The 27,112-nt window shown below is 45.7% G+C and overlaps 1 protein-coding gene and 1 non-coding gene across 2 annotated transcripts; both read right to left on the minus strand.

Moving 5' to 3' along the window:
• Positions 1 to 624: 624 nt before the first annotated feature.
• On the minus strand, positions 625 to 26,970 carry POFUT1 (protein O-fucosyltransferase 1). Its single transcript, XM_036244932.1, has 7 exons — positions 26,782 to 26,970; positions 25,097 to 25,218; positions 19,771 to 19,953; positions 18,358 to 18,470; positions 9,070 to 9,262; positions 5,808 to 6,050; positions 625 to 2,928 (listed from the first exon to the last, which is right to left on the minus strand). The coding sequence occupies exons 1-7, from the start codon at positions 26,912 to 26,914 to the stop codon at positions 2,740 to 2,742; spliced, it is 1,176 nt and encodes a 391-aa protein (XP_036100825.1). The 5' UTR covers positions 26,915 to 26,970; the 3' UTR covers positions 625 to 2,739.
• Positions 19,446 to 19,552, minus strand: LOC118619524. Its single transcript, XR_004957283.1, has one exon. It is a non-coding gene; the product is annotated as a U6 spliceosomal RNA (small nuclear RNA).
• Positions 26,971 to 27,112: the final 142 nt, after the last annotated feature.

The following is a 27,112-nucleotide window of genomic DNA, read 5'->3' on the forward strand; positions in this document are numbered from 1 at the left end:
TTACTGCACTTAATCAACACCTCCCATGATACATTTCTTTGTTGTGTCTTTTACTTACTTGAATGCAAATTCCTTGAGAACAAAGACTTCGTGTCTGATTCTCTGCTGAATCCTTGGTACCTAGCACAGAGCCTGGCACATAGCAGTTGATCAATACATACTTGCTACTAAAAGGATGTTGAATAACCACCCAAGGGAACTGTAAGCTTCATGTGGCTTTCTGTTTCTCGGGTGATCTCCCTCTCCCTGGAACCCCCGGGCAGTGGCCAGCACACAGCAGGAGCCCAGTGGAAGTAAAGTGCCTCCTGTGAACTGGGGGCAACAGAGCATGATGGCTACAATACTGACTTTGGGAGGTCAAGTCGTGGCTTACTGCCATCAGCTGTGTGGCCTTGGGAAAATTATGAGAATTTTCTGAGCATTAATTTCTCAGCAAGATAGTAACGCCTGGCCGGTATGGGTCAGTGGTTGAGCTTCAACCCAGGCACCAAGAGGTCGCTGGTTCGATTCTCGGTCAGGGCACATGCCCAGGTTGTGGGCCAAACCTCCAGTGGGGGGCATGCAGGAGAAGGCCAGGCAATGTTCTCTCTCATTGATGCTTCTATCTCTTTCCTTCCTCTCTAAAAATCAATAAAGAAAAAAAAATTTAATTAAAAAGAAAAAAGAGGATAATAACAGTTCCTGCTTCCCAGGGCTGGGTTGGGACTAAATCAGAGACTGCCCATAAATCACTTAACAAGTACAGTGCCTGGCACAGAGTAGGTGTGTGGCAAGAAGCAGACAAATGAACCAACAGCTACAGATGTGCCTTTGTCTCTTTCAAGTTTACAATGTGCTCTTGTACATGCTTTATCTGATTTGAGTCCTTTAACAACCCAGTCGATTTTATTACCATTTTATAGGTGAGAAAACTGGGTCAAAGAAGAATAAAGTGCTTGCCTACAGAACACACTGACTCTGACTACAACTCTGGTGCCCTCTCCGCCAGAAACACAAGCTGTTACTACGGCCAATGCTAATCAACACGATTTGGATGGCCCTTCAGGGCCCACACTACAGCACGCTGTGAAGGGCAAATGAATCCGGCAAATTAAATCAGCTAGTGAGCTATGCCTTCCCAACCAGCGGATGGAGGCAGGAGTACACTCTGAGTCTCTGAACGAGGCTCCTGAACAAGTCTGAATAGATAAACCATCTCTCAGAGTCCACCTAGGATGTAAAACATTTCACTGTTTCCTGAGAGAGAAAATACAATATCCCTTTCTGTACAGTTTCTCCTACTTAGAATTGGACAGCAGCTCTAAGCAATAAATGTCACCTTTGGTATTTGGCACCCTTGTTACCCTGCAACCTATGACCTGGGCTGCCCTGACAAAAAAAGTATCCCATCCAAAGGTAACCTGAGGAAGAAGTCCCTGACTGAAGCTCTGGGCCTGGCTCTCATGAGAGTCTCCTCCACCTTCCTGGGATCGAAGACCAAGAGAAGTCACACGATGGCGAGAGATCAGTAGGTGTTAGACTCGAACTTTAGAACCACAAGGCCAAGAAGTCAGACTCTCAGGAGTCATGGGTTATTACAACCACAGCATCCAAGAGACAAAGAAATAACTGCAACACCCTAGGCCTCATGGGGTCAGAGATTACATTGGATAGGAAGGGGCAAAAGTGGCTTCCAAACTGGGACTCCAGTGGCTCCTGGTTTGGGCACCTTCTGTCTGGTCAGAGGCTTAGCAAGCAATTCCTTGTGAGACTATGGTGTGAGGGCTCCAGCTACAGGAGAAAGGCTGGGAGGACAGGCCTTGGATACCAACTTAATGGCAAAATTCTACAACCAGGCCCCTGAGGCACGAGATCAGGGAGGAGATGGCAGCCTTCAGAAGGATCCCACCAGACCAGTAAGCCCTGGTCCCTGGCGATGTGTTACAAGACCTTGATGGTGCCAGGTTTGTGGCGGGCCACTAACTACCAAGAGACTCTCACTGAGACCAATGCTATGAGGGCCTGGCTTGATGGTGTGTGCTGCTTTCAGGGAATGTGCTACGTGAGCAGCACTTAGCCGTCTGTGGAGCTCTGTATGGCCGCATGACCGACAACTTCTATTTGCATAGTGTTTATAATGGAGGACAGTATTTATGCCCCAAACCCTGGAAAGGGGCCAAGATGTGGGGTGGCAGTGGCTCTAGCTAGGCAGTGGAGAGGAGTCTGAGGGTCACTCTGGGGGTCATATGGAAAAGTGATGAATACCCCCACCCCACCCTACATTCAGTTAAGGTCTCATCTACATTCAGTTAAGGTCACTTTACGTACCTATGTTAATGAACCTCACTGATTTTTTAAAAAACGAGGAAGACTTCTGAATAGTCATGACCTTGTATCAAAACTATAAAAATCTCTCTCTCCTTATAGATATGTATATAAAATCTCTCTGAATCAAGTTCAGTATCCCAGGCTGCTCAGACCAAAAGACAGTAGCTGGACTACTTTGCTGGTGTGAAAAACTCCTGGGAGAAAGAGCCAGAGCACGTGAGTATGGGAGAGGGTCTGGCTCCTGGGAGCGTGGAAGTCCTATACACTGGGAGATGGACCATCTTCCTCCTCCAGGAAGTCCCTGGTACTTTTCTCTGTCCTTGACAGCCAAAAATAGAAGCTTGCTCTTTTGGAGATCAATCCTGGGAGCGACTCCGGCTGCCAGGCCTGGCTGGAGAAACCAGCTGGGCTGGTGATGTGCTCTAGCCAGGGTCAGAACTCGTCCCGGAGCTGGGGGGGCCTGTCCATGCCAAAGAAAGAGGATGGCCTCCCCTGGAGGTCTCGTTCCCGCTTCACAAACGCAGTGAAAGAGGAGACACAGTTGCCAATAAAGTGGTCAGCTTGGCCAAGGATGTACAGGTCGATCTGGGCCACCTCAGGCTTCAGGCTCACCACCTTCACCTGCAGGAGGAAGGGCAGGGCATTTTAGCCAGGGTACAGGCCAAGGTGGCCAGCTCAGCCAAGGTCTGCAGTCATATTCCACTTCCTTGCTTTGTGCTAAAGTTACAGACACAAAAGGAGGTGCAGAGAGGATGAGAGGTGGGGCCGGCATCTGAGAGAGGTGTCGCCAGCAGCTGCCTCGGCCACTCCCACGCGGCCCACCAGCCCCAGCACCCCTCTCCCACTACCAGCCTCAGCTCCAAACACCCCTCATTCGCACTCGCCTCCGCTTATTAGTCTCCTCTGCCGGGAATACCTTTTCCCTACCCATTAAAATCCCCTTGTACTCTCAGGTCTCAGCTCAATCCTACCTTTCTCACGAAGCCCTAGTCGGACAGGCTTGGCTCCCCCACCAAACTGTGACCTGACCAAAGAGCACTCCACCCATCCAGTTGCGCTGCCCAATGCCTCTGAGCCTAAAGCCCTGTCCAATCTATTCCCCAAAGGTGAACCCTTCTCTTGACAGATTACCACTTCCGGGACAGCCATGTCCTCTCTTACCTCTTCACTGGTCTCCTCGCTGCCTCTCCTCTTGGCCTGTGCACCACAGAGCAGCCAGAAAACCTCTGTAGGTGCTCTAACCCATCATCCTCTCCACTCCAACCTGAACACTCTTACACGGGTGCCGTGTTGCTCCTCAGATAAAGATGACACATCATGATTGTAACCTATAAGGCCTTGTTCAGGCTACCTCTCCACCTCCTCTCATGCCTCCAGCCACTACAACCCAGGCTCCCACCTTCCTCAGGACCTTTGCATATGCTCTTCCCCCCATTTAGGGTGCTTGTCTCTGCTGGTTAACTCCTTAACCTCACTCTGTAGCTCAAGTCTCACCTCCCTGGGGAAGTCCTTCCTGGCCCCCCAATCTAGGCCAGGGTCCTCTATTCTGCACTCTGACAGAACCACGTTCCTTTACTTCAGAGCACACGTCTTAGTTTATAGTTTTTACTCCTTAGTGATTCTCTGATTGATATCAGTCTCCTGCCCCTGATGGGGGCTAGGCTGTGTCAGTTTGCTTGTCACTGCTGACTGGAGTTTTCCTCAAGAAACATCTGTTGACTGGGCAAGTGAATGAATAAGCCCATGCCCCCACCCCTACCCCACCCCTACCCCACCACCACCCCATGGCATGTATTATATAGTTGTCTGAAAAGTTTCTTTTCTTGAGTCTAGACTGTGAGCCCTGGAGGGCAATACCACCTCTTATTTATCAGTATCCCCAGCTCAGCACTGGCCAGGCTTAACGGAGAAGCAAGAGTTAGTTCAGGAGGAAGAGGGCCCATGGAGATGGGGGCTGAGGAGTAGGGAAGAGCAATAACAATGGTGCAGAAACAGGAAATAGAAAATGGCAAGAGGCTCAAGGCGTAACAAGTACGTCAACTCTAAAAACTCACAAAAAACTCCCTGGGGCTCTCCACATGCTTCAACCTAGCACCAAGGTGGTGGTGTGGGCAGAGTTGGGGTGGAAAGTGCTTTGTTGTCACACAGAGATTTCTGATGTAACAAAAAATCATCATCTTGCTATTCGAATGGTAGCAAAAAAAAAAAAATAATAATATGAGTTTAATCATGGCCAAAACCCCCTGAACGATTCCACTCATGCCCTGAAACTTACCCGCTCTGTGTCACACCCACTATAATTAGCTCTGCGACCTCTTAGGTAAATTTTATCCCTTCTTGGGACTTTGGTTTCCTTAGCGATAAAACGCAGGGGTTGGGTTAGATGAGCTCTGAGGTCTCCCAGCTCTGATATTCTTCTATAAAGTGGGTGGGTGGGAGACCAGAGAGCACTGACTCAGCACTTTTGTTACAAGCCCGTGTCTGGGGTAAAAGAGAAAAAGGGAGCCCGATGTAAAGTTGAGGGCACTCACTGCTAGAAAGTGAAGCCACTCATTGCTTTTTAAGGTCTGCACAAGCATTTAGGGCTTTCGTTCATTCAAGGAAGTCTTATTGAATGCTTACTATTAATTCAGTCATTTTATCGATACGTGCTCTTCACGCATAGAATATCAAGCACATTCTACTGCTTATTCATATACTGAATACCCACTATTCATGGCTTCTTAAGCATTAACTAAACACAAAAGTCCCTTCCCTTTATTCATCAACCACCAACTTCTTCTATCAATGACAGCTAACTTTACTTATTTTATACCAGACAGCTTTCATTTCTTTATATCTGATCTTCACAATCACCCTATGAGACAGGTACTACTCTCAGCCCCAATTTATTGACGAGAAAATATAAAGCACAGAAAGGCAGTGACTTGTGTGAGGCTTCACAGTGATCAGAGCCCAAGTTCACCTGGCTCCAGAGTCCATGCTCTTGATTCCTCTGCTACACTGGGTCTCTGCCGGGGCCACTCTTTACATCCTTATTCAGCAAACATTTACTGACTGTGTACTATGTGTGAGGCACTGTCCTAGATACTGGTGATGGCAAGGCAGGGTCTCGGCCCTGGAGGAGCTCAAAGCAGCTAGCTAGACACCAAAGAACAGGACAGTCTTAGATCCTGCCTTCAAGGAGGATATCCTGGGAAGAAATAAGACATGTTTCTACACTAGTCATACACAGTCTAGAAGTGTCCCAGAGAAGATTTGATCAAGTTCTGTGACAGCTCCCAGACACATTAGCTGCAGGAGTGAAGGAAAAACTGGAGAGAACCTGCAGAGGGGTATGCGTTGGGGTCTGAAAAAAGGGTAGGAATTGGAGGGGCACTGGATGTCCAAGCAAAAGTCTGGCGGCAGGAGGACATGAAGCATGTAGTGGAAGCGGTGGGAACACACTGGCGCTTTCCCAGATTCCCTTCCCTCTGCACTCCCACAGGGCCCACGCATACCTTCCCTTTGAAGAGCTGTTGGATCTCGGGCATATAACTCTCAGAATCCGTGGCGATGTAGACAGACTGGGCATTGAGAGCCCTCACCCAGAGCTCCACGGCCCGCTTGATTTCCTTCACGTCGGGGAGGCACATAGTTAGGGTAAGAGGGGCTGCCATGCTGCGGCTGTAGCCCACACACTGTGGAGAGGCCATGAAGTGGGAGCCCGCAGTCCCGTCCTTCAGCATAGCACAGGCATTTTTCTACGGGGGTAGGGGACAGAGTTAGAGACAGAAACTGGCCTGGAACCCCAGAAGCCCAAGCCGGTAAGTGGAAAAAAGCAGGCTTATGGGAGGAGCTCTCTATGTTATTTTTAAAAAGCACTGAGGGAAGAGGGACATGCAACAAAACAGTAATAGTGGTTATTTCTGGGTGGTGGGTTATTGGCTTTTTACAAAGTTTTTCTTTTTTTTTTTTTTACTGTGTTATCTAGGACTTCCAGTAGAATTCTGAACCATGGTGGTGATACTAGGCAGCCTTATCTGATTTCTGACTTCAGTGGGAACACTTCTGATAGCTCCCACGAAGTACATGTTTGCTGTGGGTTTCAGAGAGATAGCTTTATCAAGTTAAGGTGGGTCCCTTCTATTCCTGCTTGGTTAAGAGTTTTTTTTTAAATCATAAATGAGTGTTGACTTTTCTCAAATGCTTTCTTGGCCTCTATTGAGATGATTATATGATTTTTCTTCTTTGGGTGTTAATATAGTTAATATAATTTCATTGCATTCCTGGGATAAATTTTACTTGTTTGTGTTGTATGTTCTTTCATATGGATTTTACTTGTGGGCCTGTGCAGCTATGTTCATAAGTGAGAATGGGCAAATATAGTTTTCTAAGTTGACTTTATCTTAGTTTGACATTAGTGCTATGCTAGCTTTATAAAAAATAGTGTCTTTGCCCAGGTGGTGTGGCTCAGTGGTTGAGCATCAACCCATGCACCAAGAGGTCGCCAGTTCAATTCGCAGTCAGGGCACATGCCCAGGTTGTGAGCCCAATCCCCAGGGGGAACATGCAGGAGGCGGCCAATCAATGTTCTCTCTCTTCAATGTTTCTATCTCTCTTTCCCTCTCCCTTCCTCTCTAAAATCAATGAAGAAAAAAAAATTTTTTTAAATAGTATCTTATATTGTTGTATGTTCTAGGAAAGTACAGATGAGAACTATCTATTCTTTGAAGGTTTGGCTGAAATCACTCATAATATATTCTGGGCTTGGCTCCTTTTCTTTGACAAAGGAGGGCAGGAGGGGAGTCTAGTGGGTAAATGTGTGATTACTTTCTCAACTGACTCTAAATGAATTTTGACCTAATTTTTATTTATACATATATATATATATTTTTTCCCATTTTTTGTTCAGATAGAGTGGGAGGGAGAGAAAGAGAGAGAAACATCGACATGAAAGGGACACATCAAGTGGTTGCCACCCACACGACCCAGCCAGGGCTGGGGACAAACTGCAACCAAGGTATGTGCCCTTAGTGGGAACTGAACCCGAGTCTCTCTGGACCACAGGCCGACACTCTAACCGCTGAGCCAAACTGGCCAGGGCTAATTTTTATATTTTTCAAGTTCTCAACAATGAGCATTTCTAACAGTTACATATATACATATACATACACATACACACACACATATATGTGTGTGTGTGTGTGTATATTATATGTCTTCTTTTTTATTATTATTTTTTATCCTCACCCGAGGACATTTTTGCATTTATCTTCAGATAGAGCAGGAGGGATAGAGGGAGGAAGAGAGAGAGAAACATCGATGTGAGAGATACATCGACTGGCTGCCACCCACATGACCCCAACTGGGGCCGGGGACAAACCACAACCGAGGTACATGCCCTTAGCGGGAATTGAACCCAGGACTCTCTGGTCCGTGGGCCAGTGCTAACCGCTGAGCCAAACTGGCCAGGGCTATATGTCTTCTTACATAAATTAAGGAGACTGTCTATATTGCTCCAGTTATTTTCACACAGAGGATAATATAATGAGGCTTCTGCACATTAAACAGCCTCCAAATTTAGAAGATGACATTTTCATTTCTTTTTTTTTTTTTTTTTTAATCCTCATCCGAGGACATTTTTCCATTTTTTGTACAGACAGAGTGGGAGGGAGAGAGAGGAAGAGAGAGAGAGAGGGAAACATCGATGTGAAAGGGACACATCGAGTGGCTGCCACCCGCACGACCAACCAGGGCCGGGGACAAACTGCAACCGAGGTACATGCCCTTAGCGGGAACCGAACCCGGTTCTCTCCGGACCGCAGGCAGACGCTCTAACCGCTGAGCCAAACTGGCCAGGGCGACATTTTCATTTCTTAGGAGCCCCACTCAATCTCCAGAACTCCTTTTTCAACAAATAATCTATTGACTAAACACTGAGCTGAGACAGAAGACTCCTGGGCTGCAGGTCTGAACTCCCTGGCTTGCTGCCTTACCCGGAGTCTAGTTTGATACCTGTTTATTCATCTGCAAAATGAGGATAAAAATGGCAACTGTTAAAACAAGAGTTTGGCCCTGGCTGGTTTGGCTCAGCGGTTAGAGCATCAGCCCACAGCCCGCAAAGTCATGGGTTTGATTCCTGGTCAAGGGCATGTACCTGGGTGGCAGGTTTGGTCCCCAGCCCTGGTCGGAACTGCGCAGGAGGCAACCAATCGATGTGTCTCTCAAATTGATGTTTCTCTCTCTCTCTCCTCCCTCTATCTAAACTCTATCTAAAAAATCAATGAAAAATATCCTCAGGTGAGGAATGAAAAAAACAAAAACCGCCCGACCGGTGTGGCTCAGTGGATTGAGCATTGTCTCATGGACAGAGAGGTCCCGGTTCAATTCCCAGTCAGGACACATGCTCAGGTTGCAGGCTGCATCCCCAGTGAGGGGTGTGCGGAAGGCGGTTGATCGATGTTTCTCTCTCACATTGATGTTTCTGTCTCTCTAAAAAATCAATAAAAACATACTTAAAACAACAACAACAACAACAACAAAAAGAAACAAAAACCAAGAGCTGGCAAGCAAGCACTTTGGAGCCACATGTTTGACATGTCTATGGCGGGATCATGAGATACAGTGGGAAACGCATGTGGAGACTCCAAGGACTTGGCTGAGCGAGAACTCTCTGGCCTGGCTGGAACTTGGTGCAATGGGTTCAGTATTCAACTCCCACAGGCATGGCCCCAGCTCAGGAACATGTCTAATCCAGCCGGAGAGGAAGGGGAAAGTTACCCAGTCAGAGCCAATGCGCAGGTGAACACCGACGTAGGGCCGGAGGAGGTGGGCTTGGATCTTGGCCTCTCCTGTCCTCACCATCTCGTCTGACCATACCATGTACTTCTGCAGTGGCCTGTGCTCCTCCAGGACAGGGAACTGGGCTGGGGCTCCTGGCAGAGCCAGCACTGGATGTTCCTTTGGAGAAAATCTTGACACAAGACAGAATGAGGGAAAGTCAGAAATACACAGAGAGCCTGGCCACCACCCCCACGGGAAAAAGGATGGCATTGCACCATGTCCTACAGACTCTATGCAGGGGCCCCTATAACATGCAAGAAGTATGAAAGGTTGTGAAACCCCAACGGGCTGATAAGAAACCACAGCGGCGGCAACAGGCACAAAATGTAATACTGTCCCGCCGCCTGGAATTTACAATCTTCTTTGCTTATTTAACAATTAAAATTTTCCAGTAGAGCATTCCAACCTTTTGTATATCATGCTGGCTTCCAATCTGTGGTGTGGTAATTCACTCCAGGGTGTGGTGTCTGGACGGAGCCTTGCCCTTTTACCCACATGGTGTGATTGGGACGTGCAGCTGCTTCCAGAGGGCAATGGACAGGCCACACTCACAGGGAATGTGCACACGGGATAAAATCACTCACTCCACACTTCACATATATTGTCTCACTGCCTACTATGTGCTGGAGCCAAGATGAGAAGACAGGCATGGTCCTTGCCGTCATGGAAAGTACCAGAGTTTATAGATTCCTACCTCAGACTTCTCTCAAAGGCTGTTTCCCCCCCGTACGCTATGCACCTTGTAATTATTTCACCTGTCTTTCCTGCTAGACTCACGCTTCTGAAGGCAATGCCTCCATGTGCTCAGAACAGTGTCTGGAACAGATAAGAGCTCTACTAAGATTTGCTGACTGAATGGATGAGGAGAAAACCTGTGTTTCTTCTTGAGCTAAGCCCAGAGCCCATCCCAGCAACATGGAACATCCTGCTGTCCCACAAACTTTCAAATGCCAGACCTCTGCAGACCTCTTTCCTCTACCTGTAATGCCTTCCTTCACCAGCCAAAATCCTGTTCTTGAAATTACGAAGTAGGTACATCACTCCGGAAAACAGTTTGGCAGTTTCTTATAAAACTAGATATGCAACTACTATACGACCCAGAAATGAAAACCTATGTTCACACACAGCAGTTTTATTCACAAAAGCCAAAAAACAGAAACAACTCAGATGCTGTTCAACAAGTGAATGCTGAAACACACTGTGGTGTATCCAACCAATGGAATATTATAGCAATAAAAAGGAACAAATTAGCCCTGGTTGGTTTTGCTCAGTGGTTAGAGCATTGGCCCACTGACCAGAGTCTTGGGTTTGATTCTGGTCAAGGGCACGTGCCTCTGTTGTGGCTTGGTCCCTGGCCCTGGTCAGAGTTGTGCAGGAGGCAATCAATGAGTCTCTTGCATGTCAATGTTTCTCTCTCTCTCTCCCCCTCCCTCCCTCTCTATCTGAAGATAAATGGGAAAATATCCTTGGGTGAGGATTTTAAAAAAAAAGAAGAAACAAACTGCTCTGGCCGGTTTGGCTGGGTCATGGTTCAATTCCTGGTCAAGGGCATGTACCTGGGTTGCAGGTTTGATCCCTGGCCCTGGTTGGGGACAAACTGCAACCGAGGTACATGCCCTTAGCGGGAACTGAACCCAGGTCTCTCTGAACTGCAGGCCGACGCTCTAACCACTGAGCAAAACTGGCCAGGGCCAAGCAAAGTATTTAGAATAGTGCTTGGCACATGGAAAGCTCCAAGAAAATTCTGACTATCATCATCATCTTCTTCACATCAGCAGACTGTAGATAACCTATTTCAACTTTTCTAATTTTCTATTTTAGAGATTTGGACATATTGATCATGTAGATCATGTGATCCTGTTAGCTTCTCTTGAAGTTTTCTATTTTGAGTGAATAAACCTCAATGTACCCATCTAGTCTCCTCCTGCTGAAAAATGAAGTTGCTCCAATCTTTCACTCATATGACAGTGCTGCAATGAACATGCCACTTTCTTCATACCCAACTCAAATACCTCGCTCCACAAACCCCTTTCAAACTTCCAAGACCTCCAAGACCTATTCCAATTGCTTTGTGTATATTAATTCATTTGATTTTCTTATCATCCCTGTGAGGTAAGTAGTATTGTTATTCTTATTTTACAGATTAGGAAATTAAGGCACAGAAAGGTTAAGTAACATGGCTATCGTCACACAGCTGAAATTGGTGGAGCTGGAATTTAAATACAGGCAGTCTGCTCCAGAACCTATATTCTTAACTACTACAACTCACTCCCATCTCTCCCACCCCGGTCTATGGGCACCTCAAAAGCTGAATCTGTGGCATATTCTTTTGTTTTCCAGCTGTTCATATGGCTGGCTCCTTCTCATTTTTCAGCTCTCAGCCCTGCCAATTACATATCACCTGTTTAAGTTCTCTTTGGGAGGCTGTACCCAGGGAGAATGATAAACTATGTGCTCAATTACCTATTACTTTCATGCCACAAGAATGGTCCAGCATGATGGAACATAGCCTTCCAACAACAGCAAATATGCAATAAATGTCTGTGGAATTAAATCTACACCAAAGTATTCAGACTCAGAACCAGCAGAGCTGGAAGGATCCTCAGAAATCATTTAGCAGAGCCCGGCCGGTGTGGCTCAGTGGTTGAGCATCAACCCATGCACCAAGAGGTCGCTGGTTTGATTCCTGGTCAGGGCACATGCCCAGGTTTTGGGCCAAATCCCCAGTGAGGGGCATGCAGGAGGAGGCCAGTTGATGTTCTCTCTTGTCGATATTTCTCTCTCTCTCTCTCCCTCCTTCTCCATTCCTCTCTCTCTCTCAAATCAATAAATAAAAAAAGAAAGAAAGAAATCACTTAGCAAGGAAGAAATACCTTTTATCCTTTTCTCCTAGAACCCAACTTTCAGCTGGCCACATGGCAGCCCAAAATAAAGACACTTCTCTGTACTTCCTGTAGCTAGGTATGGCCAAGTGCTTAAATATTGGCCAATGAGTTGTAAGCAAGCTGTACGGAAGGCTACTTAAGAAGGTGAAGATGTGCCCTTCTTCTGCCCCTTTTGTCCTTCCAGCTAACTGGGGCAAGGATGTAATGGCTGAAGCTTTGTCAGTCATCTTGGCCCAAGAGGTGACACTAAAGATAAAAGCCAGTATTGGGACAGCTGAGCAGAGAGATGAGAACCTGATTCCTGATGACACAATGGAGCTGCCATCCAGTCAGGGTTGCATGCCCTGGTACTTAAAATCTTTCTATTGATTTTACTTTATTTTCATTTTTTTAAATTATTTTTTTATTAATTTATTTTTGTTACAGTTGTTTCTCCTTTTTTCCCCATTGACACCCTCCTCCCCATCCCCCCACCCCGTCCCCAGCTTTGTTGTCCATGTCCATCATTTATGCGTACATGCATATAAGTTCTGTGGTTTATCTCTTTCCTCCCCAACCACCCTCTCTTCTGAAGATTGTCAGTCTGTACCCTACTCTTTCTATTGATTTTAGAGAGAGAAAGAGGGGTATGGAGAAAGAGACACATTGATGAGAGAGAAACAGCAATTGGCTGCCTCCCACATATCCCACACTGGGGATCGAGCCCAAAACCCAGGCTTGTCTCAACCAATTGAGCCACACTGGCCAGGGCTACCCCAGTACTTTTTTACTGAAGAAAATAATAAACTTCACCCTGGCCTGATAGCTCAGTTGGTTAGAGCGTCGTCCTGATACACCAAGGCTGTAGGTTCAATCCCTGATCAGGGCACATATAAAAGTCAACCAATGAATGCATAAATAAATGGAACAACAAATTGATGCCTCTCTTTCCCTCTTCCTCTCTCCCTAAATGAATAAATTAAAAACGAATAAACTTCTATCTTTTTAACTTTCCGTCATTTTGGGTTTTGTTACATGTAGCCTAACTGAAGCCTGAAACATCTAGACCTGTGGCCATCCAAACTTATGGGTGATACACAAGAGGGTTACTGGTTGAAGGAGGTAGGGGAAAATAACTGAGCCCCTCCAACTTGGCCCCCCATTGCTGCCTGCGTGGCACTTCTCAAGAACTCCAAGGAACAGTTTGAAAATCACTGACCCTACTCCCCCCTTCATTTTATAAACAGAGCACTGTAGCCAGAGAAGGGAAGCAGTCTGCTGAGTCACACAGTAAACCAGGGAAAAGCCTGACACTTTCCGATGCCATTCTCCCTGTACTCATATCCTTGCCTCCAGAGGATAATTTTCTACAGTGTCTACTATTTTATTTTATGTTATGTTGATTTTTTGGTTAATCCTCACCCGAGGATATTTCTCCATTGATTTTTAGATAGAGGGGAAGAGAGGGAGGGAGGGAGGGAGGGAGAGAGGAAAGATATAAACATCGATGTGAGAGAGACACATCAATTAGTTGCCTCCTGCAGGACCTTGACTGAGGCTGGGGATCAAACTTGCAACCCAGGTATGTGCCCTTGACCAGGAATCAAACCCATGATCCTTCGGACTGTGGGCCGATGCTGTAACTGCTGAGCCAAACCAACCAGGGCTTAATTGATTTTTTAGAGGGAGGGAGGGAGAGGGGGAGAGAAGGAGAGAGAAAAATTGATATGAGAAACCTTGGTTGGTTGCCTCCCGAATGCACTCCCTGATCGGAGATTGAACCCACAACCTGGGTATGTGTACTGACCAGGAATCGAACCCACTACCTTTTGGTGTATGGGATGACACTCCAACCAACTGAGCCACACCAGCCAGGGCCAGTGTCCACTGTTTTAGATGTTGAAAATCCATATACCCTAAAAAGCACTACGTTTCCTATGAGACTGCCTACAAAGCCCTGCATGGTTTGACCCTGTCCACTCCTCCTATCTCCTGTCCTGTGTGGCAGATTAATTCTGCAAATCTCCTCCTACTGGGTGGGCTCTATGCCCCCTCCCAATAGCATTTGGCAGAAGTGACACTGCCCTAGTTGCCAGGCCCAGCCTTTAGGGAGTCAGTAGCTTCCACCTTTTGTCTCTTGGAACACTCACTCCTTGGATGTACTCTCTCAGAATCCAGCTGCCATGCTGTTAGAGTCCAAGCCACAAGGAGAGGTCCAGTGCATGCACGCCAGCTGACTGCCCCAGCTGAGCTCCCAGACGACAGCCATATGTAAGCCCTCTTGGACATGCAGTCCAGTCGAGCCTTCAGATGACGCCAGCCCCAACTGAAAGCTAACTGCAGCCACATGGAGACCACAAGCAAGAAGTGCCCAGCTAACCAAGTATCCATCCATAGATGAATGGATAAACAAAATGTGGTCTATACATACAATGGACTACTTTCAGTCTCAAAAGAACTAAAATTCTCACATATGCTACAACATGGATAAACTCTGAAGACATGTTAACTGAAATAAGCCAGACACAAAAGGACAAATATTCTATGATTCCACTTATATGAGGTACCCAGAACAGGTAAATTCAGAGAGATAGAAAGCTAATTAGAATAGAGGCTACCAGGGGCTGGGGAAGAATGGTGAGCTATCATTTAATGGGTTCAGAGTTTCTTCTGGGATGATGAAAAAGTTCTGGAGATGGACAGTAGTGATTGCTGTCTAACACTGTGAATATACTTAATGCCACTTAATTGTACACTTAAAACTTTTTTGTTTTGTTTTTTGTTGAAATAAACTTTTAAATAAATAAACAAACCCATACATTCCATTGGCATATATGCATACCAGTGCCATTTTTTGAAATCTCATGTTTTTATAGGTTTAGAATTGACCTTACCAGTAATATTTATTATCCTGGTAAATACTGATATTAATTACAACTCAGAATAGATAATTAAATATTTTATTACGAACTATATATAATTTCAACTTAGTATGTGTAAGTGCATATATTTGTATAAAAACGACTGGAGGGTAGAAATATATACATCAAAATTCTAATAGTATATTTTGGAAGGGTGGTGGGATTACAATTTCATTTTATTTAAAAAAACACAAAACCCACCAAGTCTGTGGAGGGCATTCTAAAGGGTATTCATTCCAAGAAATTAGATGTTTAATATGGAGTGAAACTTTGTGCAGTTGGAATTCCATAAAGGAAATAGAAAAACAAAAAACAAAAGAATCGCCTGGCTAAGCCTAGTCAGCCCACAGAACGCTGAGAAATACCAAATTGTTATTGAACAGTGAGTTTTGGAGAGGCTTATGCAGCAACAGATGACAGGAACATCCTACTGTTCTTCTCCTCATGTGCTCCACACCTGCCACACTGGCTGTCTTCCTGCCCTTTGACCACACCAACCTTGTTCCTGCCTCAGAGCCTCGCTGTTCCTGTCCCCACCATGAAGAACTACCTTTCCCTCCATCTCTTTGCATAGCTGGCTCCTCATCCTTCAGGTCTGTTGCAGATTGAATGTTTGCATCCCTTCCTAAATTCCTATGTTGAAGCCCTAATCCTCAACGTGTTAGTATTAAGAGTTGGGGCCTTTGGGAGGCAGGCAGTTTTAGATGAGATCATGAGCGCAGAGTCTTCATGATGGGATTTGTGCCTTTACAAGACCAGAGGGCTTGCTCTCTTTCCAACATGCTTGGGTACAGCAATAAGGCAGCACCCACAACCAAGAAGTCCTCACCAGAACCCAACCATGTTGGCACCCTGATCTCAGACTTCCCAGCCTCCAGAACTGTGAGAAATAAACATCTGTTGTTTAAGCCTCCCAGTCTGCAGTATTTCATTAGAGCAGCCCAAGCTGATGAAGGTCTCAGCCTGCCAATCACACATCACCTGTTTATGTCCTTCACAGCACCATGTCTTTTGGAACAATCTTTTTTTTTTATCCTCACCCGAGGATATTTTTTTCCATTTTTTTTTTTTTATCCTCACCCGAGGACATTTTTTTTCCAATTTTTGTACAGATAGAGTGGGAGGGAGAGAGAGGGAGAGAGAGAGAGAGAAACATCGAGGTAAAAGGGACACATCGAGTGGCTGCCACCCGCACGACCAACCAGGGCCGGGGACAAACTGCAACCGAAGTACGTGCCCTTAGCGGGAACCGAACCCAGGTCTCTCCAGACCGCAGGCCGACGCTCTAACCGCTGAGCCAAACCAGCCAGGGCTTTTTCCATTTTTTTTGTACAGATAGAGTGGGAGGGAGAGAGAGAGAGAAACATCGACGTGAAGGGACACATCGAGTGGCCGCCACCCGCACGACCAACGAGAGCCGGGGACAAACTGCAACCGAGGTACCTGCCCTTAGCGGGAACCGAACCCGGGTCTCTCCGGACCGCAGGCCGACGCTCTAACCGCTGAGCCAAACTGGCCAGGGCTTTTGGAACAATCTTATGTAAAACTATTCACTGTCTCCCGATTAGATTCATCTCCATCTGAGCAAGGGCCTTAACTGCCTTAACTGCCTTATTCCTGCCTGTATGCCCAGCATCCAGACCAGTGTTTGACACTTAGGAATTGCTTCTTAAATATATGTGGAAGGAAGGCAGCTGCCCAGGCAGCCCTAACTCTCTCAAATTGCCTCCAGGGACCTCATCTTCTCTACAAGTCTTTTCCTACAATTTTCACTGTAAGGCACAAACTTCTCCAAACTCTCATGCAATTCCTACAACTCAGTGAACTCCAAGACTGTGGGTAAAAAAAAAAGAAAGAAAAAGAAAGACTGTGGGACAACAAAAAGGTGTTTCAGCAACATTTCTTGACTAATGCGTCCATGCAACACTGTCCCTTCTTTCCCAACCAGGATTGTGTGCTTTTTCTGGCTTTCTGGAAGTTGCTTTTGGAGCTGTTTTTAGAGCTGGTATCATTTTTTTCTTTTTTTCCTGGCATTCTGTGATAAGGGGCAAATCTCTATCCCTTCAGGGTAGGTCTGCCGGTCTGGCAATGGCTCCAAGTCATTCAGAGCTGAATGGGAGAACCAAGTAGGTGATTAAATGGGGCTGCCCTATCTGGGACCAACAATAAGGGGGATTAGAAGTTGCCATGACTAAGTAGCTCATGAATTAGCTCTGAAGGCAAGTACCAGATAGGAATTGGCAGCTGTTAAAGGCACAGCTGTTTTCGCCACGGTGATTAAGTATGGGGGTGCTCTGCAGTCAGGCTGCCTGGGTTCAAATCCCAGACTGTCACTTCAGGCTGTATGATCTTGGCAAGTGACTTCACTCCTCTCTTCTTCAATTTCCTTACCTGTAAAGCACACATGACAGTAACACCTGTCCCAAGAGATTTGTGGAAGTATTAAACGAGTTATTACCTTAGAAGACTTAGAACAATAGAGAGAGAGGGAGAGAGAAACACCGATGCAAGAGAGACACATCAATTGGTTGCCTCCTGCACAACCCTGACCAGGGCCAGGGAATGAACCACAATTGAGGTACATGCCCTTGACTGGAATCAAACTCATGACTCTTCAGTCCTCGGGCCGACACACTAACCACTGAGCCAAATCGGCCAGGGCTCAGGACTGTGTTTATTCAGAGCCTGTGGTTGTTGCTCTACATCATTCTACCCTGGTCCACTAAATACCAAGTGCTATAACCACGCATGAACTCATAAGCTCCTTATAGCTCCTAACTCAAGTTTGATTCCTAAGCCCACACTCTTTTTTGACACACTATAGCATCAAGGGCAAGTACACTGTTAGTTATCATCATTATAACTAGACAGTAGCTAGCTGAAGGCTGAGTCTTCCTCATCTTTATGTATCATCTCTGGCCTTTGAGTACTATGTCTCATACGTGACAGACGCTCTATAAATACTTCATGGCCTGTGCCTATGCCCTGCTAACCTATTTTTTTAATAAGGCCTACTGGAGTGCAACTAATAAAGCACATCCAATTATTATCAGGATGACATAATTTCTCAGTCCGCACCTAAAGTTGTTCTCTAGAAGCTGCTTCCAATTTTCACCTTGTTAAGAGGAAGGTAACAAGGGAGCGAGTCTCACGCCTAGAGGAGGAAATCGAGACTCATGTGACTGCATAATATTCTTTTTATGATATCCTTTATCGGCTGATAAACTCTTGCTCAACCTCATGGCGGGTCAATGTCCTACTGTGTCAGGCGTTGAGATGGGAACAGATCACACAGGATCCCAAGTTCAGCAGACAGACCGACTACACCTTTGGTCTCATATATTAGGGTGTGGTAGAGGGAAAGAGGGCCAGGAGAGTGCTGAATGCCCAAGGGCCCCATAACCCTCCCCAAACCCAGCAATACTGCTCCCTCTATGTACCTCTGGATCCACTGGTCTTTGTAGGAGGCGCTGAAGGAAATGCCTGCAAAAAGCTCTGACTTGTTGAAACTCACATGAAACTGATCCCAAAATGGGCCAAAGGGGTTTCCTTCCTGCAGAAAGATAGAGTGGTCAATAGCTTACTGAGGGGGAAGGAAAGCCAACTGGGGATGGGGCCAAGGAATTGTGGGTGGGGGAACTCAGGGTGACTTGACTTAAGCTGAAATACCCTCATAGGATGGCCCAGTAGGAATGTCACTTTGTAATTCTTGGTCTGGGGTCTGAGGAGGCCGGTTCCACCTTCGGTCTGGTTTCCAGCAGGAGACGTTCACCAATGTCTGAAGGAGTCTTTCCCGCTCACATGCCATGTCCCACTGACCCTGTAGCTCTGCTATGGGTCTGGGGAGTAAGTGGACTTTGGATATGGAACCATGGATTAGAGCTTCGAGAGACTTTCAAGACCAGCTAATCCAGTGCTGTTACTTTCAATATGGAAACTAGGGCCCAGACAGGGTAAGATACTTGCCCAAGTTCATGCAGCAAGTGAGAGCAGTGTTAAGACTATAAGCTGTCACTTTTCTTACATTTCATGGCTCCTCTAACCACCCTTCCCATACTTTAACTTAAGCACTGAAGGACATATTAAGGATTGTCTTATTCCCAAAGTGCCAGAAATTTACAAGTTTATAAATCTGTACTGATAAAATATAATAGCTTCTCATTAACCTGCTGAAGGCAAGAAAGTGTACAAGTTAGGAGAGTGGACAATGGAGTCAAATTACCTAGGATTGAATCGTGCTTCCACCACTTGTTTGCTATGTGATCCTGGGCAAAATATTGACTCTCTGTGTAGCACTCAGTGCCCTCTAAAACAGGGATGTTAATAGTACCTTCCTCATGGAGCAGTTTGAAGATTAAGTGGGTTAATAAGTGTAAAGTTCTTAGCACGGTACGGCACGTAGTAAGTGCTATGTGAGCATCAATTGCTATTACTGATGTGGCACTTTACAGTTTTCAAGCACTCTTACACCTTGGCCCTTGTGATACTTTATGAGTGAGACAGAGCAAAGACTGTCCTCTTTGTTTTTTTAAATATGGAATGCTTCATAAATTTGCATGTCATCCTTGCGCAGGGGCCATGCTAATCTTCTCTGTATCATTCCAATTTTAGTATATGTACTGCTGAAGCAAGCACTGTCCTCTTTGTTTTGTAGGTAGAAATAAAGGCTCAGAGGAAGCAAAGTCCTCTGCCCAAAGTGACACCAGCAAATGCCAGAAATGGGACTTAAATCTCCATCTTTCTACTTTACACCCTTCTGGTGCCTTCCCTAACACAGTGCCATCACACAGTATCTCATGGGCCTAGAGAACATGGATCAGGCAGAAAGGGTCCCCCAGCTCCACAGAACCCACCTTCATGGGGCATGTCTTCTTATCAGGGCTTCTCTGGGCCGCCACTTCAAAGCAGTATGCAACCCGCTTCTCAGGGGGCCAATGGGTGGGTGCCAGCCTTTCCATGAAGTCCTCCAGGCTGATGACCCGATGGTAGGCCTGGAGGGGCTCCAGCTTGAAGTACTTCTGGTAGGACACATGGATCTATAGAAAAAGCGGGAAAAGGAAGGGCAGGAGTTTCTCCTCAGTATTCTAGTAACTGTTTTACAGACATTTATTAAAACTGTACACTCCAAGACCCAGTCAGCTTGGACTACATGCCAATGAAAAACTTTTGGCAAAAGACAACAAATTAGGACAGAGACAGATTGGGACAAGATATCTGTAAAGCAAAGAACAAAGAGTAATTTCACTTGAGTTAGAAAATGCCTACTGATTTATAAGAAAAAAGAGAGCCCAGCTGGTATGGCTCAGTGGTTGAGCATAGACCCATGGACCAGGAGGTTGCTGGTTCAATTCCCGATCAGGGCACATGCCCGGATTGCGGGCTCGATCCCCAGAGGGGGGAGTGCAGGAGGTGGCCAATAAATGTTATCTCTCATCAATGTTTCTATCTCTCTCCCTTTCCCTTTCTCTCTCTCTAACACAATCAATAAAACATATTTTTTTAAAAAGAGAGAGAAATGACGCAAAAGAAAATACAGGAAAAGGATAGGAGTGAACAACTCACAGCAAAAAAAAAAACAAAAACAAAAAACAAATAGCCAACACACTCAAAAGATGTGCAACTTCACTAGTAATTAGGAAAAAGCAGATTATAATGATAAGGCAATACTTCTCACTCATGAGACTAACAAAAATGTAAAAACTTAATTGCAATTGTTGGAAGAGATATGGGAAAAAGGCTTGGCTAGAGTAGAAGTGTACATTTTGGAACAACCTCTTTAGAATATAATCTTGCAGCATCTAACAGAGTTTAAAATGCTCTTTCCATCTCCTCTAGGTATTTGCCCTAGAGAAGTTCTTCCATTATGTACCAGGAGATGGGTACAAGGACTCTCAAATACAAGGAAAAAACTTGGAAGGAGTCACACCAAAGACACTAAATCCTTAATAGTGGTTGTTTTGTTTTGGGGGTAGAGGGAGGGATTAGGATTAGCCTCAGGAGCCAAGAGAGATTTTATCTTTTAACAATTTTATCTGCAGCAAAGATGATACACTGTTAATGATTATCACTTCTAGTGGTGAGTATATAGATGGTGATTTTTTTTTCATGGATGGTGATTATACTGATCTGTTGTTTTTTTTTTCTAGATTAAAAAGAATTTCTTAGATCACCAGGGAATAAAATTTAGAGTTTATCCTATAGGTCAGAGTTCCCAAGCATGTTCCACTAGTTCAGGTGGATAAAGGGTTCTACAATAAAAGGACTTCAGAGTTAAACAGACCTGGGAAATACTGTGTTAAACGGGTTTCTTTACTACAAGACTTCTCAGGGCCTTTTAATATGCTAATGTGCATTCTGAATCTCTAATTTTGGGGAGATGGGAAATTGAGAAGTGATTTAACCACTGCACACTTCTTTTATGAATCATTGGTGTTCCAAAGAACAGGTTTTGGAAACCTTAACTATTAGCAACAAGGTCTTGCTGAAGGACTTTAAGCAGAAATAATATGAGATTTGCCTTTTTTTTTTTAATCCTCACCCCAGAATATTTATCTATTTATCTTCAAAAAAAGTGGGAGGGATGGAGGGAGAGAGAAGGAGAGAGAGAAACATCAAAGTGAGAGGGACACATCGACTGGTTGCTTCCTGCAGGACCCTAACCAGGGCTGGGAATGAACCGAAACCGAGGTATGTGCCCTTGACCGGAATCAAGTCCAAGACTCATTGGCCCTCGAGCCGACACTCCAACCAGTGAGCCAAACTGGCCAGGGTGAAATTTACCTTTTTGAAAGATCACTCTGGTGGCAGAGAGAATATATTGATTGGATTATGGGGGATTAGGAGGCTACTTCAGTGGTCCTTTCATTTGTTCATGTATTCATTCAACACATATTTTTGAGTGTTGCTCATAAGTCCAAGTAAAGATGGAGAGGTATGGAAATGCTAGAATATGTAAAAGAAGGTGGAGTAGAGAGTAAAGGGAGGCATTTAGGATGACTTGTAGATTCCTAGCTTGGTATCCAGGTGACATACACTCTAAGGCCAGGGATATAGGAGGTAACACAGGTTTAAGGAGAAAGATGCCAAGTTCTGGATTTGAGAATTTGAGATATCTGTGGAATATCCAAGTTGACTTAAAGGCCTAGGAGTTAGAAACAGAGGCCTATGGTCAGAGGAAAGTCTGGGTCACAGATAAACTTGGGAAGTACATGGAGAACAGTGAAAGCCACAAAAGTCAACAGAAATTTATAGCAAAGCAAAGAATAGTGATAATAGCAACTAATATTTATTGAGTGCTGACTTAGCACCAGGTGCTATATGCATCACATTTATGGACTTGCCCATCTAATTCTTTTTGTTTGTTTGTTTGTTTGTCAATCTTTACCCGAGGATATTTTTCCATTCATTAAAAAAACATTTTTTTTCTTTATTGATTTTAGAGAGAGAAGAAGGGAGAGGGAGAGAGAGATAGAAACACTGATGAGAACATCGACTGGCTACCTCCTGCATGCCCCCCACTGAGGACTGAACCCACAACCTGGCCATATGCCCTGACCAGGAACTGAACTGGCAACCTCTTGGTACATAGGTGGATGCTCAACCAGTGAGCCACACTGGCCAGGCTCCATTCATTTTTTTTTTTTTTTTCAGATAGAGTGTAAGGGAGGAAGGGAGGGAGGGAGGGAGAGAATTATCAACGTGAGAGAGACACATCATTTGGTTGCCTCCTGCAAGACCAGGATTGGGGATCGAACCTGCAACCCAGGCACGTGCCCTTGACCCAGAATCAAACCCTTTAGTCCACAGGCTGACACTCTAACTGCTAAGTCAAACTGGCCAAGGTGTGCCCATCTAATTCCAAGAGGAGGAAGGAATACAATCATCTCCAGTTTACTTATGAAGAAACCCAGGTGGAAGGAATCTGGGTAACTCATCTGAGGTCACATAGTTAATAAGCAAACAGAAAGAGAAGACGCACCAACCTTTAAACAGTGGGTAGAGAGAGAGAAGCCCCTGATATAGTACAAAGAGAAAAATGCTGAGAGGTCAGAATTGAAGCAGGAAGCCAGGGGAATAGGAAAGTTTAGGAAGGAGAGAGGCTTACAAGGCCAGGTGTCACTAAGAGGTCAGCTGAGATAAAGACTGAGAAATGACTCCTGGATTTGGCAATTCTGAGGTCCCTGGTGAGTTCTGTGAGAATGGTCCCAGTAGGGAAGGGGAGCCTTACTGGTGTGGGTTAAGTAACCTGTATAAAGCATGAAGTGAAGACTCCAAGACTTGGCTGAGCCCTGACCAGTTTGGCTCAGTGGTAGAGTGTTGGCCCTCGGACCAGGTCGATTCTGACCAAGGGCACATACCTCGGTTGTGGTTTGTCCCCGGCCCTGGTCGGGGTTGTGTGGGAGGCAACCAGTCGATGTGTCCCTCTCACATCGATGTTTCTCTCTCTCTCTCCCTTCTGTTCTATCTGAAGATAAATAGAAAAATATCCTCAGGTGAGGATTAAAAAAAAAAAAAAAGACTTCACTGAGAAGGCAAGGTGAAAAAAAGCAAGCCAGAGGGAGATGAATGGGCAATGTCTAAATTATAACAGTGAGTGCAAAAAATCAGAACATCAATGGCTCCTGGTTACTAAGGACTTCTTTGTGTCCTAAGCACTTTATATGTTGATGAGTTCAGATGATTCTAAGAAGGAGACATACAATGTTCGTGATATGCCACAATCACTAACTCATGGTCGAAGGTAACAACCATTATTACCAGCCTATTTTGAAGATGAGGAAACAGCCGGGCCAGTGTGGCTCACTGGTTGAGCATCCACCCATGTACCAAGAGGTCGCCAGTTTGATTCCTGGTCAGGCCACATGCCCAGGTTGTGGGCCCAGTCCCCAGTAGGGGGCATGCAGGAGGTGGCTAGTCAATGTTCTCTCTCATCAATGTTTCTATTTCTCTCTCCCTCTCCCTTCCCCTCTCTCTAAAATCAATACAGAAAAAAATATTAAAGATGAGGAAACAAAGAGCTCAATTACCCTGCCCAGTCTACACAGCTAGTAAGTGACCAAGCCAGGCTATGATCTCAGGTACTCTGGTTTTTAATCTTTGTTAAAAACCTCTCTAAATGTAGACATGCAAAGCAAAAATAAAACCTATGCAGAGAAAAGACTATAAAAATGAAATAATGTTTTGTACATACTAAGTATAATTTTTAAAAGTTTATTGGAAACTTTTAAAGTCATTTCATTAAATATTAATTCAGTTACTACTGCAAGGCCCCTGGGGATACAGTGCAAACAAAGACAGACATGGGCCAGTGGAAGACACAAAGAATAAAAAAGGAATTAGAAGATGCTAAGCATAACTATGCTCAGGGAGCCCCGTGATGGGGTGAGAGGCGGTGCTGGAGCCTGGGTTTGTGGACTTAGACACATTATTTAACCAACCTGTGCTTCAGTTTATTTTTCAAAACTTACAATAATATCTATCATCTTTTCTTCTTCTTCTTTTTTTAATCCTCACTGGAGGATATTTTTCCATTTATCTTCAGATAGAGTGGGAAGAAGAGAGGAAGGGAGGGAAGAGAGGGAGAGAGAAACATCGATGTGAGAGAGATACATCGACTGGTTTCCTCCCATATGACTGACCCTGACCAGAACCGGGGATGAACCACAACCTAAGTATGTGCCCTTGACCGGAATTGAACCTGCAACTCATTGATCTGTGGGCTGACACTCTAACCGTGGAACCAAACCGGCTAGGGCTCTATCATCTTTTTAACCAATGGAATGCACAAAGGGTGGGATCAACCAGGGCTGGAAATGAATGGGGCTTTAGATTGAGGTCACAGGCTCTAGAGTTAGACAGCATGACAATTCCAACTCTATTATTCACAAGCTGTGTGACCTCAGGCAAATTACTTAATCTCTTTAACTCAGTTTCCTCATAGGGATGTGATGAGGGAGAAAAGAGCTAATTTTCAGGCAGTGTTCAGAACAGTACCTGCAGACAGCAAGTAGGTGCAGGATAAATACTACTTATTTTATTCCAGGGAAGACAGTTCTGGGTGTGGGTAGGGCAAGCACAGAGGGGGGTGGGAGGTAAAGCCCAGAGGACTTGTGGGTCAGATAGAGGTGAACAGGATTGGGGAAGGGTGGACAAGGGCCAAGGTCAGTGGGAGGTACTCACGTTGGTAAAGGGAGGCTTATGATGTTGGTACTCAATCCAAGGGGGTACAGCCAGGGTGCGGTTCAATAGCTTTGCAAATGCCAGGGAGCCCAAGAAGTGATCAGCCTGGTTCCCGAAGCGCCCTGGATGGTATATTGTGAGAGAGGTGAGGTCTGGGGCATTGAGGGCATGGGGAATGCAGGGCTCATAAAGGATGCAGAACCAGGGTTGGGGAGAGCCAGGGGAGCTGGTAGTCTGGGATCAAGTCTAGATGTCTCATAATCAAGGCTCTTTAGGTCTTGTCCCTTCTGCTTCAAGGGTTCCCTGCTGTTTTCCAAACATGTTCCATACTTCTACTCTACATATTCTCAACCCAAGCATTTGTTTTTTGCTGCTCCAGGCATGCCTTTCCACTTCTATCTCTACTCACTTGTGCAAGGAGGGACAACTCCAATGTTTCATCCACTGGGATCCTTTCACTAACCTGCTGCCATTACTCAGCCCCCTCCTCTGCTTCCCATCTTGAACTTGAATTGCTAATAGTACTTCACTTATTCTAGTTACTAATGGTACTTCACAAAGGCCCACTTCCTGGCCTTTCTACTGATCATTTCTTCAGCCTCGAATCCTGATTCTTTTTGTTACCGCTACCATGACATCCATTCATTCATCCCACAAATATTATTGAGAGGCCACAATGTCCCAGGCTCTCTGGCAGGTGATGGAATACAGGAATGAGCAAGAAGGACAAGGTCTCTGGCCTTAAGGCACTCACAGTCTAGGTAGGGAGACATTAAACATGTAAATAAATATATAGTGATACATTCTGATAATTTCAAAAATGAAAGAAAAAAAGTTTGGTGATGGAGAACAATAAGGACATTATTTCAGTTGTGGTCAGTGAATTCCTTTTTGGTGACATTTAAACCGTGACCTGAGGATAGAAGGAGTAGGTCTGGTAGAAGTGAAGGAGAGTGTTCCAGGTAGAGGGAATAGTACAGGCAATAGCACAGGCTGCAAGAACTGAATATGTGTGAAGAGCAGAAAGGGGGTTAAGCGTACAGTAGGAGGATCTGGGAAGAAGGGTGTGAAGTTGAGCAGAGGTCCAAATCATTATGGTTAGGGGTCTGGAGGATTTTAAGAAGGCATGATTTTTACAATGATGGTCCACCACCCCATTTAAATTGTACCCCTCAGCCGGCCATTAGATTCTCCCTTACCTTTCTCTACTTTATTTTCCCATAAGTAATAACATGTATTACTGACTTTTTATATTTATCTTTTATTGACTGTCTTTCCCAACTAAAATGGAAGCTCTACAAGGCCATGGAGTTTTCTGTCTTATCAATGCAGTATCCCTAGAGCAGAGCACAGGGCTGGACACAAAGTAAGCGCCCTGTAAATATTTGCCGAATGAATGAAAGAATCGCCTCGAGTCCGCGTTGGGTCAGTGGCATCAAGTCCTGCCCCACTAACTCCATTTACTGGACTCCAGGCTAGCTTAGACCTTGCACAAGACATGTAATCTCTTCCAGCCTGTTTCCTCATCTGCTGCCAAATGGAAGGTTGAACACAGTGGCCCCTCAGTGCCCACGATGGGGTTCTCTCCTGGACTTGTCAAGGAGACTCTGGGCGCTTCAGAGGAGTGGCTTCGCCTCTCTGGGCCTCAGTTTCCTCATTTGAGCAGAGGGCTCGGGAGGCCTTACCCATGCATGGGCAGTAGAGCAGGTAGCCGGCCGGATCCCAGGAGCCCGCGGGCAGCCCCGGGAGCGGCAGAAGCAGTAGCAGGAGAGACACACGCAGCGGCAAGGGCAGCCATGCCCACGCGGCGGCGCCCATATCGGCTCCAGGGCCCAAGCGGGCTGCGGCGCGGAGGCGGTAAGGGAAGGAGGGGCGTGAGCGTCCGCCCCGCTCCCAGCGATCCCCGCGCGCCGCCCGCGCACCGCCCCGGCCGCTCTAGCAGGAGGGCGGGCGGGACCATAGAGAGTCCGCGGCACCGCCCCCTCCACGGCCCGAGCGCCCGCTCGCGCGGCTCCC

This window comes from Molossus molossus, unplaced genomic scaffold (genome assembly GCF_014108415.1).
Source record: "Molossus molossus isolate mMolMol1 unplaced genomic scaffold, mMolMol1.p scaffold_m16_p_6, whole genome shotgun sequence".
Lineage (NCBI taxonomy): Eukaryota > Metazoa > Chordata > Mammalia > Chiroptera > Molossidae > Molossus > Molossus molossus.

Coding starts and splice junctions, on each gene's coding strand:
- POFUT1 (XM_036244932.1), bottom strand. CDS start 26,914: ATGGGCGCCGCCGCGTGGGCATGGCTGCCCTTGCCGCTGCGTGTGTCT. Junction 18,471..19,770: donor AGAAGACATGCCCCATGAAG/GTGGGTTCTGTG, acceptor ATCTTTCTGCAG/GAAGGAAACCCCTTTGGCCC. Junction 9,263..18,357: donor AAAGACCAGTGGATCCAGAG/GTACATAGAGGG, acceptor TCTTGTGTCAAG/ATTTTCTCCAAAGGAACATC.